The 12,793-nt window shown below is 39.8% G+C and overlaps 1 protein-coding gene across 3 annotated transcripts in view; it reads right to left on the bottom strand.

The window, feature by feature from the left end:
- Positions 1-12,793, bottom strand: part of mtmr11 (myotubularin related protein 11) — a 60,205-nt gene that overhangs the window by 14,238 nt on the left and 33,174 nt on the right. For all 3 annotated transcript variants that reach the window (XM_079626544.1, XM_079626546.1, XM_079626545.1), the window contains exons 3-6: positions 2,879-3,015; positions 2,622-2,691; positions 1,644-1,783; positions 617-701 (exon numbers count right to left, since the gene is read on the bottom strand). In XM_079626544.1, coding sequence (XP_079482670.1) covers positions 617-701; positions 1,644-1,783; positions 2,622-2,691; positions 2,879-3,015 — 432 coding nt within the window. The remainder of the gene's footprint in view (positions 1-616; positions 702-1,643; positions 1,784-2,621; positions 2,692-2,878; positions 3,016-12,793) is intronic.

Below are 12,793 nucleotides of genomic sequence, written 5' to 3'. Positions count from 1 at the left end.
CATTTCAGGCATTATAGCAAAGTAGATTAAAAATGTTTCAAGCAATACAATAATATATTTAGTTAAAAATAATCAAATAATGTTTTCCACATTGATTTTCACTAAATGATAAGGAAAAAGAAATGACAAATTTCCATTTATATTCATCTGTATAATAATACTTAAATAAACAGTAATGAGCTACATGTTATTTACTAAGACTTTTATTTCATACGCATACTTGCTTTTATTAATACAATTTTGCTCACTCCTATAATACAGATCTGAAACTCATTTCCTCACTTGCTGATGCTTCAAAACCTGACAATAACTTCTGAAATGAACAAGAAATTCCTACATATTTGAGCTGTTTTACTCTCAAATTATAAGTCGAAGACATCTGTTAATGAGCGCATGATTTGGAATAGCTCACATTCAAATGACTATGTAATGTAAAAAGATCATATTCACATTTTCTTCTAAATTATAATCATCTGCAGTACGTTCCCTGAGGGGTTTTGCAATAAGCAAAACAATTATATCTATAACTTTATCTATAAACACAGGATTTTCTCTCCTAGTGTGCTTTTATCTGTTGTGTCATAGTGGCTGTTTGCATTGATTATTAATAACTCACCAATACTACCCAAAGCAGCATTCTGGAAGGAGATGATGGTCCCAGGTTTCAGTGGCTGGTAGGTCTTAGCAATGGTATATGTAATCTGAAAGCAAGTTAAAGTAGTGTGGCAGTCATTAGTTTGTTGGTCATCAATAAGGCTTGAAACATACTCTACACAAGTATGCACTGCAAACTCAAATACTAAGGTTTAGGTTAGCAGTTGGGTTGGGATAGTTATCATGGCCCTGGTGGTAGATGCTGGAACCAGACATATGGTTAAAAAAGTCAACTTTCTTTATTGACAGCCATTCAAAAGCAGCCATTGTTCTAATAAATTACGATTTCATTTTTTTACTTTATATTTTAAACAAAAATAATTGCCATTTTAAAATATAATATAAAATAATATAAAGTAAAAATATATATATATTTCCATTTTAGCTCTTAAAAGCTTGAAATGGGTAAAGTCCCATCTTCATTAGCAGATTTGGGTAAAGCACAGTATCCGTCAAAAGCTTGGGGCCATTAAGATTTAACACTTTTATTCAGAAAGGATGCATTAAATTGATTTAAAAAAAGTGACAGTAAACCATTTATAATGTTATAAGATCAAATAAATGCTGTTCTTTTGAACATTCTATTCATCAAAGAATCCTGAAAAAAAATGATCACAGTTTCCACAAAAACTTTAAGCAGCAACTGTTTTCAACATTGATAACAATACGAAATGTTTCTTGAGCAGCAAATCAGCATATTAGAAGGATTTCTGAAGGATCATGTGACACTGAAGACGAGTAATGATGCTGAAAATTCAGCTTTGATCACAGAAATAAATTATATTTTATATATTAAAATAGAAAACAATTATTTTAAATTGTAATAATGTTTCTCAATATTACTGTTTATACTGTATTTTTGATCAAATAAATGCAGCCTGGGTGAGCATAAGAGACTACTTTAAAAAAACTACTTTTTTAAATCGTACCGACCCAACATTTTTAACAGTAGTGTATGTCTATAAGCGTTTTCTTATTTGAGGACAAACCTCCACAGCTTGAGTATCAGGTGTGAGTCTGTCGAACAGGAAGCAGAGCACACGCATGTCTCGGCAGTACAGCACCAGTTCCTCCGGGGTGAACTTCAGGGAGCAGGTAGGGGTCACAAGCTTGCTGCGCGACGGTCCCACTACAACAGACATTTCTATGTATTAGGGGTTGCACAGACTAGTCAACTAGTCATCTTTAATGCTCTGCCATGGTGCGTTAAGCCTGACGTTGCTGATCATGGCCAATAGAGGGCGCAACAGGATAAGAAATCTTTGAAGTCCACTTTTACACTCCGTTTCAAACAGTTAAAGCTGCCATCGGCAAGATCTTTTTGATCATATTCACTGAAACCGAAGCTATGCTCCAACAGAACAACATACATCAGCCAGTTTTAGAAAAAAAAACCACGCTTCTACCTCCACCTGGAGCCTGTTATTTGTTTTGCAAAAATCCACCGCTCCCGGTTCTTCTAGTCCAGTCAGCACAGGGGGGTGTGAGATATGACTGTCAATCACAGTTCGTGCACACGCCACAGATCCCCCCTCCCCCCTCGCGCACGTTACAATATCACATGCACACGCCTGAAGATCGCAGGTGTGTTGGATTGTGCGAAGCGTGATGGCGGAGAGAAAATCTACTAACAAGCTTCCAATTCCTCACTAATGCATTCATGTAAATGTAATCTTTACTGTGCTACTTTATCTGTATATGATTCAGAACGAGCCGAAATCTGTGAGAAATATAACAACCCAACAACTCGAGGTTCAGGCTTATTTGCTCATTAATGACGTCATCAGCGACTAGTCGACAACGACTCGACTTTAAATCACATAAATGTCGATTTTGAAAAATCTAAAGTCATTTAACCCCTAAAATGTATTAAAACATTGGGTTAAAATGTGACTTAGATATGTTCTTGACAGGTTATATGAAGACCGAATAATCATCTGTCCGTCCGTCCGTAAAGATTGCCTCACCTGCCACAACTTTGTCAATAGAGGCGAGAGCTACGTCATGATCTCCTAGCAGCACGGGATCTGCATTATCCTAGGAGAAAACAAGGAGAAAAAGCTGCTACAAAGAAGTCTGCAGAGGATGTAACACTAGACTGCCAGAGACTTTATAAACGGCAAAAAGCACTTCACAGTTCACAGTAAGGCTCAACTTTACACGAAAAACAGAGAAGTGCCTGGATTCTCATTCCGGAAACATCTCAGCAATCTGTGGCACTCACGTCAGGTTTCTGGCTGTCCTGAGGCACGAAGGCTACTCTGAAGTGAGTGCAGAACAGAGTCCCAGACAGCCAGCCTCCTCCTTCCTTAGCCGACAGCTTCTTCCTCACCAGGACGGCCCGCTGCAACACACACTCTCCTGAAGACCAACACACAAATCACACACATGATGAAAACGGTTAGCTTGGATCATCTATACGGCTTTACTTTACTTTAGTTTACTATAGCAAAAGGAGCATGTGGAAATAAAATTACACAAACATCTGGTTTTCAATTCAAAAACAATCTTCAAAGGCTCTGTAGGCCATATATATAAAGCATATGTGGTATTTCAAGAATAGTTTGAGGGAAATTATGAGTCTGTTGACAAAACTCACACAATAATAAAAAATAAGACATAGGACAAAAGTTGAATGCTGGTAGAGTCTCTTAAAGCCGCCAGAGTGAACACGCTCTCAACACATGAAATGAGTCGGGTTGCTCTTATTGCTCTTGTGGTCACTTTGCAAAGGCGAGTTCCTTAATTTTATGACTCTCAAGGGTGCGTTGGACCTCAAAGCTCATTCCTGAGGCATCATGGGCGCAGATGTCAGAGAGACCGGACTGTCACGGTGATTACTCGACTATTAGAAAAACAGAGCGCTTAGGATTCACTGGACAGTTTCATGAGAACGGAACATTTTTAACTAAATCAAAAACTATTAAAAATGGCCATATCAATTTTGAAAATATTTAAATATGTAATAATGGAATATACACTAGCTATGTAGAAAATATTTCAAAGAAAAATATAAAAATAATAAAAATGCCAAAAATCACAACAAAATTACTAAAATGGAACTAAAATTAAAAAGAAAATCGAAAATATGAAATAAAAGGTCATTCAAAATATTCACAAATAAGTATACATTATAGTATATAATATGTATTAGCAGCAACAACTCAACGTCTTTTATTTCTCAATTTAGCTCAAAATGAAACCGTTTCAATCATAATGAATAACACTAATTAATTTCAGATTTGCTGCTGTGCTCATTTGAACCACACATCCGGTTTCATTTGTTTTTGTCAGCATTTGTTTTCCATTACCCTTCACTTTCAGGCAAGAGTAGCGTGCGATATCACAGCCAGGCTGATCATACCTCTCAGATTCACATCAGCATGATATCTATTTTTTTAAGGTTTTAGGCTGCCATATGATGTAATGTGAATGATGAGCCATTATGCATGGCCACATCTCATATTCCCAGTTATAAAAGAGAAAACATCTATCTTATCATTTTAAAATCCCGGCAAGGGTTTACCAGAAGGACTGGGTTACAGTGACTTTAAACCAGTAAGATCAAGAAAAACTTTTTTTTTGATAGAAAAGCACACAGAAAATATCCCTACCTCACATAATCAGCTCACAGTCCTGGGCTCTTACAATACAATTCAATAAAAGAAAGTAAAAAATATATAAACACATTTTTTTTTAAATGAAAAAAGTTAAATAATAATAATAATAATTAATAATTAATAATAAATAAAAATTAAGGAAAATAAAATAATAATAATAAATATATATATATAAATAAATATAGCTGCAAGCAGCGATTACGGGCCCAAGCCGGTGGCACCGCCACCCTGGTGCCTTTAGTTTCACTAAAGGCACCGGGCTGGCGCTGCCACCGGCTTGGGCCCTCCATCGCTGCTTGCAGCTATATTTATTTATATATATATATATATATATATATATATATATATATATATATATATATATATATATATATATATATATAAAAAGCCGCCACCCCGTTGCCTTTCGGGTTCCTGTGCACGACGGGCAATAACGTAACCCCGCTTTGACTGTCGAGAAGAAGTCTGCTTTAGAGCTTGCATCAGTGTGAGTTAGAGGATGGATACCCGACCCGAGCCCGACGGGACCCGCCGGTACCCGACGGGCCGGGCCGGGTTCGGACAGATATTTAGAAATGATGTTGGGGTTCGGGTCGGGCTCGGTCACATCAGCGCGATAAGGCATTGAACATTTTAAATTTAAAACAGCTTATTATGTAGGTAGCCTATGTGCCTGATGCTTTCACTTGATGCAAACGTTCGTTTTTGTGATTAAAATACATGTAAAATATTACCATAACATCCGTCTTCCTGTGTGCGGACATTTGTTTATGTAGCCGTGACAACGAAACGCGTGCATAATGTGCGCGCGCCAGGTGTTAAGAGCGCTTGTTGCTCCGCGCGCTGATGCGCTTGTCCTGTTGACATTTCCGATTGCCTTCCTACAGTTGCTTAATAAAAGCGGGCTTTCCACACAAAAAAACGTACAATTGTCATTAGTATGAGAAAAAATGGGATTTTAACTGTCGGGCTCGGGTCGGGCTCGAACATAAATATCTTTATGCCTGTCGGGCTCGGGTCAGGTTCGGTTACTGCTCTGTCGGACGCGGACCAGGCTCGGACTGAAAAATTTGGCCCGATCCGCACTCTAGTGTGAGTCTTTCTGCTCCCCTCCAAACACACACAGAAAAGGGGGGGGCTGTCTGTGTGTGTGCCCTCCCTCCCTCCCTCCCTCCCTCCCTCCCCACACACACACACACACACACACACACACACACACACACACAGAGAATGGCAGGGGGAACTCTGTCAGAGAGAGACAAAACCACATTCAAACCAAAATATCTGACTTCCTGTTGGTCGGAACTAATGACTGTAAATGAGAAAGTTGTCCGGATCGATAAGCACAATATACAGACCGAGTTTTGTGACTGTAGGTAAAAATAACCCACCCACTTTAGTCAAAAGTATCTTGAAAGTAACACACTTCCTGCTGCCAGTTGGTGGCGCTATAACTTTGACTCACAATAGTCACATCCATGTGATCGCCCTCTTACAACAAACACACTGCTGAAGTTTCATCAAGATCAATAAATGTATGAAGACGTTATAACACATTGTGTTTTTCTTTTCTCGCCATAACTTCGTTTCCTCGCCACGGCCAAACCGTTCGAGATATCAAAAATCCGTCCGCAATTTAGCGTCCTCAATGTCTTGACTTCATGCTGACCGAGTTTGGTGGCGATAGGATAATTTTTCTTGGAGGAGTATATCAAATTCCAGGGGCTTGCATTTTCATACAGCCCATAATAGCCGACTTCCTGTTGGACTGGCGTAAAACTTAGAGCACGAAAGTTGTTCGGCCCGATTAAATCTATATGTGTACCGAGTTTCATATTATTACATGCAAACGTGTTTGATATATGGACCAAGTTTTTCGGACCACGTTCAAGGGGGCGCTGTTGAGCTCCCCTGCCACGCCCGGGTACCAGCTTCAGCCCAGCCCTGATGGCCGCAGGTTCTGACCTGTGTGCAAAGTTTCAAGAGTTTTCGAGCACGTTAAGGGCCCCAAAAGTGCCCGAGAAGTCCCACACAGCAGAGAAAGGGTTAAAATAAAGCCCCCTGAGAGAGACTGGCAAAATTCCCATCAAATCACATTCAAACCAAAATATCTGACTTCCTGTTGGTCGGAGCTAATGACTGTAAATTAGAAAGTTGTCCGGCTCGGGGAGATAAATATAAATACCGATTTTTGTTACTGTAGGTAAAACTAATACCCCATTTTTGACTAAAGGTGGCGCTACTGAGCCCCTCCACCGCGCCCGTTTCTGAAACTTCACACATGCCTAGTACCTAATAAATCTGATATGCATGTTGAGTTTCATGCAATTTGAAGCATGTTAAGAGCCTCAAATGCACCCAAAAAGAATATTAAAGTTTGATGCGTTGCCATGGCAACAGTATTTAAGATATCAATAATCCTTTCACAGGTCTACATCTGCCGTGTGTTTACATTATACAGATGAAGTTTGAAGCAAATCGGGTAAAAATAAGAGGGTGATTTCAAAGCATTTTGAAAGTGACACACTTCCTGCTGCCAGTTGGTGGCGCTATAACTTTGACTCACAATAGTCACATCCATGTGATCGGCCTCTTACAACAAACACACTGCTGAAGTTTCATCAAGATCAGTTAATGTATGAGGATGTTATAACACACTTCCTGTTTCCAATATTCGCCATAAATTCGTTTCCTCGCCACGGACAAACCGTTCGAGATATCAAAAATCCCCTCGCAATTTTGCATCCTCCATGTCTTGACTTCATGCACACCGAGTTTCGTGGTCATCCGATGAATTCTCTAGGACAAGTGTTTCAAATGCCAGAACATGCGTTTCCATACAGCCCATAATAGCCGACTTCCTGTTGGACTGGCGTAAAACTTAGAGCACGAAAGTTGTTCGGCCCGATGAGATCTATATGTGTACCGAGTTTCATATTATTACATGCAAGCGTGTTTGAGATATGGACATGTTTTTGAATCCCATTCCAGGGGGCGCTGGCGAGCCCCCCTGCCACGCCCGGGTCCCAGCTTCAGCGCGGCCCTAATGGCCGCAGGTTCTGACATTTGTGCAAAGTTTCAAGAGTTTTTGAGCACGTTAAGGCCCCCAAAAGTGCCCAAAAGGTAGTAAAATAATAATAATAATAATAATAAAGAAGAATAAGAAGAAGAATTAAAGCTGCAAGCAGCGATGAAAGGGCCCTCGCACCCGTGTCAACCGCCACTCGGTGGATTTAGGAAGACAGAGCACGGTGGGCATTGTGCATTTAAGTAGGTAAATATAGGACTATGTCAAAGTCAGTTACAAAAATGTCCTTTATTATGGGGATAATAGCATGAGTTATCACTCAGATAAGTGTTGCTAGCATGTTTTAGCATGTTTCGAGCATGTTTAGAACTCAATGGCATATTAAATATGTCGCTAGCAATGCATCACAGTTTAAAACGTGTCACTTCCTGTCGACAGTAGGTGGCGCTATTACTTTAACTTAAAATTGTCATGTAGATGTGTTCAGGGCAGGACTCTTATCAAACGTGTGAAGTTTGGGGCCGATTGGACATTGCCTACTTGAGTAACAACAACTTCCCGTTTCATTGCATTAGCGGGCTTTAGCACTTAGCTAAGAATTGCTAGCATGTTTTAACATGTTTCTAACATGTATATAACTCAATGGCATATTTAATATGTTGCTAGTAATGCATCGCAGTGTTAAACATGTCACTTCCTGTTGCCAGTAGGTGGCGCTATTACTATAACTGAAAAGTGTCATGTAGATGTGTTCAGGGCAGGACTCTTATCAAACGTGTGAAGTTTGGGGCAGATTGGACATTGCCTTCTTGAGTAACAACAACTTCCTCTTTCATTGCATTAGCATGCTTTAGCACTTAGCTAAGAATTGCTAGCATGTTTTAACAGGTTTCTAACATGTTTATTACTCAATGGCATATTTAATATGTTGCTAGTACTGCATCACAGTGTTAACCATGTCACTTCCTGTTGCCAGTAGGTGGCGCTATTACTATAACTGAAAAGTGTCATGTAGATGTGTTCAGGGCAGGACTCTTATCAAACGTGTGAAGTTTGGGGCAGATTGGACATTGCCTACTTGAGTAACAACAACTTCCTCTTTCATTGCATTAGCATGCTTTAGCACTTAGCTAAGAATTGCTAGCATGTTTTAACAGGTTTCTAACATGTTTATAACTCAATGGTTTATTTAATATGTTGCTAGTACAGCATCACAGTGTTAAACATGTCACTTCCTGTTGCCAATAGGTGGCGCTATTACTATAACTGAATATTCTCATGTAAATGTGTTCAGGGCAGAACTCTTATTAAACGTGTGAAGTTTGGGGCAGATTGGGCATTCAATGCCTGAGTTACAGCAAATTCCTATTTAATTGCAGTAATAGCATGATTTAGCACCTAGCTAATGTTTGCTAGCATGTTTTAGCATGTTTCTAGTATGTTGTAAACATGTTAAGCACTTGCTGGCAATTTTTTATGTTATTAGGAGTCCAAAACAGTGTTAAACATGTCACTTCCTGTTGCCAGCAGGTGGCGCTATGACTGTAACTGAATTTGAGCATGGGCATGTGTTCAGGACAGAACTCTTATCAAACGTGTGAAGTTTGGGGCAGATTGGACATTGTTTGCCTGAGTTACAGCAACTTCCTGTTTCATGGCGAAACATCAAAATTTGTCAGGCCGCCGAGGACACGCCCTTCGACGAAAACTCTAGATCTTCGCAATTTAACGTTGCAAAGGCCTTAAGATTACACTCACCAAATTTGAAGATGATCAGATTAAAACTGTAGGAGGAGTTCGTTAAAGTACGAGGCCTGAAAATGGCAAAAACTGCACAAAAATCAGAGAGGAAGTTCAAAATGGCTGACTTCCTGTTGTGTTTAAGGCTATGCTCCAAGAGACTTTTTTGTAGGTATTGGGTCATTACATGTATGTACCGAATTTCGTACACGTACGTGAAACGTAGCGGGAGGCGCACTCCGTTGAACCTTTATAGGTGGCGCTATCGAGCCATTTTACCCCGCCCAATTCTGAAACGCATATCAGATGTCAATTTTCGCCAGTTCTGACGCGTGTGCAAATTTTCGCGAGTTTTCGTGCATGTTTAGGCCCTCAAAAATGCGATTAAATGCGGAAAATAATAATAATAATAAACAGAGCAATTCCAATAGTGTCCTCGCACCATCGGTGCTCGGGCCCTAATAATAATAATAATTAAAGCTGCAAGCAGCGATGAAAGGGCCCTCGCACCCGTGCCACCGCCACCCGGTGGATTTAGGAAGACAGAGCACGGTGGGCAATGTGCATTTAAGTAGGTAAAAATAGGAGTATGTCAAAGTCAGTTACAAAATGTCCTTTATTATGGGGATAATAGCATGCGTTATCACTCAGATAAGTGTTGCTAGCATGTTTTAGCATGTTTCTAGCATGTTTAGAACTCAATGGCATATTAAATATGTCGCTAGCAATGCATCACAGTTTAAAACGTGTCACTTCCTGTCGACAGTAGGTGGCGCTATTACTTTAACTTAACATTTGTCATGTAGATGTGTTCAGGGCAGGACTCTTATCAAACGTGTGAAGTTTGGGGCAGATTGAACATTGCCTTCTTCAGTAACAACAACTTCCCGTTTCATTGCATTAGCATGCTTTAGCACTTAGCTAAGAATTGCTAGCATGTTTTAACATGTTTCTAACATGTATATAACTCAATGGCATATTTAATATGTTGCTAGTAATGCATCGCAGTGTTAACCATGTCACTTCCTTTTGCCAGTAGGTGGCGCTATTACTATAACTGAAAAGTGTCATGTAGATGTGTTCAGGGCAGGACTCTTATCAAACGTGTGAAGTTTGGGGCAGATTGGACATTGCCTACTTGAGTAACAACAACTTCCTGTTTCATTGCATTAGCATGCTTTAGCACTTAGCTAAGAATTGCTAGCATGTTTTAACAGGTTTCTAACATGTTTATAACTCAATGGTTTATTTAATATGTTGCTAGTACAGCATCACAGTGTTAAACATGTCACTTCCTGTTGCCAATAGGTGGCGCTATTACTATAACTGAATATTCTCATGTAAATGTGTTCAGACCAGAACTCTTATCAAACGTGTGAAGTTTGGGGCAGATTGTGCATTTAATGCCTGAGTTACAGCAAATTCCTATGTAATTGAAGTAATAGCATGCTTTAGCACTTAGCTAATGTTTGCTAGCATGTTTCTAGTATGTTGTTAACATGTTTAGCACTTGCCGGCAATTTTGTATATGTTATTAGGAGTCCAAAACAGTGTTAAACATGTCACGTCCTGTTGCCAGCAGGTGGCGCTATGACTGTAACTGAATTTGAGCATGGTCATGTGTTCAAGACAGAACTCTTATCAAACGTGTGAAGTTTGGGGCAGATTGGACATTGTTTGCCTGAGTTACAGCAACTTCCTGTTTCATGGCGAAACATCAAAATTTGTCGGGCCGCCGAGGACACGCCCTTCGACGAAAACTCTAGATCTTCGCAATTTAAAGTCGCAAAGGCCTTAAGATTACACTCACCAAATTTGAAGATGATCAGATTAAAACTGTAGGAGGAGTTCGTTAAAGTACGAGGCCTGAAAATGGCAAAAACTGCACAAAAATCAGAGAGGAAGTTCAAAATGGCTGACTTCCTGTTGTGTTTAAGGCTATGCTCCAAGAGACTTTTTTGTAGGTATTGGGTCATTACATGTATGTACCGATTTTCGTACACGTACGTGAAACGTAGCGGGAGGCGCACTCCGTTGAACCTTTATAGGTGGCGCTATCGAGCCATTTTACCCCGCCCAATTCTGAAACGCATATCAGATGTCAATTTTCGCCAGTTCTGACGCGTGTGCAAATTTTCGTGAGTTTTCGTGCATGTTTAGGCCCTCAAAAATGCGATTAAATGCGGAAAATAATAATAATAATAATAAACAGAGCAATTCCAATAGTGTCCTCGCACCATCGGTGCTCGGGCCCTAATAAACAGAGCAATTCCAAGAGGGTCCTCACACCATCGGTGCTCGGGCCCTAATAATTAAAGCTGCAAGCAGCGATGAAAGGGCCCTCGCACCCGTGCCACCGCCACCCGGTGTCTTTAGGAAGACAGAGCACGGTGGGCAATGTGCATTTAAGTAGGTAAAAATAGGAGTAGTATGTCAAAGTCAGTTACAAAAATGTCCTTTATCATGGGTATAATAGCATGCGTTATCACTCAGATAAGTGTTGCTAGCATGTTTTAGCATGTTTCTAGCATGTTTAGAACTCAATGGCATATTAAATATGTCGCTAGCAATGCATCACAGTTTAAAACGTGTCACTTCCTGTCGACAGTAGGTGGCGCTATTACTTTAACTTAAAATTGTCATGTAGATGTGTTCAGGGCAGGACTCTTATCAAACATGTGAAGTTTGGGGCAGATTGGACATTGTCTTCTTCAGTAACAATAACTTCCCGTTTCATTGCATTAGCATGCTTTAGCACTTAGCTAAGAATTGCTAGCATGTTTTAACAGGTTTCTAACATGTTTATTACTCAATGGCATATTTAATATGTTGCTAGTACTGCATCACAGTGTTAACCATGTCACTTCCTGTTGCCAGTGGGTGGCGCTATTACTATAACTGAAAAGTGTCATGTAGATGTGTTCAGGGCAGAACTCTTATCAAACGTGTGAAATTGGGGCAAATTGAACATTCAATGCCTGACAGCAAATTCCTATTTAATTGCAGGAATAGCATGCTTTAGCACTTAGCTAATGTTTGTTAGCATGTTTTAGCATGGTTCCCGTGTGTTGTTAACATGTTCAGCACTTGCTGGCAATTTTTTATATGTTATTAGGAGTCCAAAATGGTGTTAAACATGACACTTCCTGTTGCCAGCAGGTGGCGCTATTACTCTAACTGATTATTCTCATGTAGATGTGTTCAGGGCAGGACTCTTATCAAACCTGTGAAGTTTGGGGCAGATTGGACATTGCCTACTTGAGTAACAACAACTTCCTGTTTCATTGCATTAGCATGCTTTAGCACTTAGCTAAGAATTGCTAGCATGTTTTAACATGTTTCTAACATGTTTATAACTCAATGGTTTATTTAATATGTTGCTAGTACAGCATCACAGTGTTAAACATGTCACTTCCTGTTGCCAATAGGTGGCGCTATTACTATAACTGAATATTCTCATGTAAATGTGTTCAGGACAGAACTCTTATCAAACGTGTGAAGTTTGGGGCAGATTGGGCATTCAATGCCTGAGTTACAGCAAATTCCTATTTAATTGCAGTAATAGCATGCTTTAGCACTTAGCTAATGTTTGCTAGCATGTTTTAGCATGTTTCTAGTATGGTGTTAACATGTTTAGCACTTGCTGGCAATTTTGTATATGTTAATTAGGAGTCCAAAACGGTGTTAAACATGTCACTTCCTGTTGCCAGCAGGTGGCGCTATGACTGTAACTGAATTTGAGCATGGTCAT

The sequence above is a fragment of the Phoxinus phoxinus genome (genome assembly GCF_949152265.1).
Source record: "Phoxinus phoxinus genome assembly, chromosome: 10".
Taxonomy (NCBI): domain Eukaryota; kingdom Metazoa; phylum Chordata; class Actinopteri; order Cypriniformes; family Leuciscidae; genus Phoxinus; species Phoxinus phoxinus.
The sequence above is the reverse complement of the archived record's forward strand: the minus strand, read 5'-3'. Positions and strand labels throughout refer to the sequence as shown.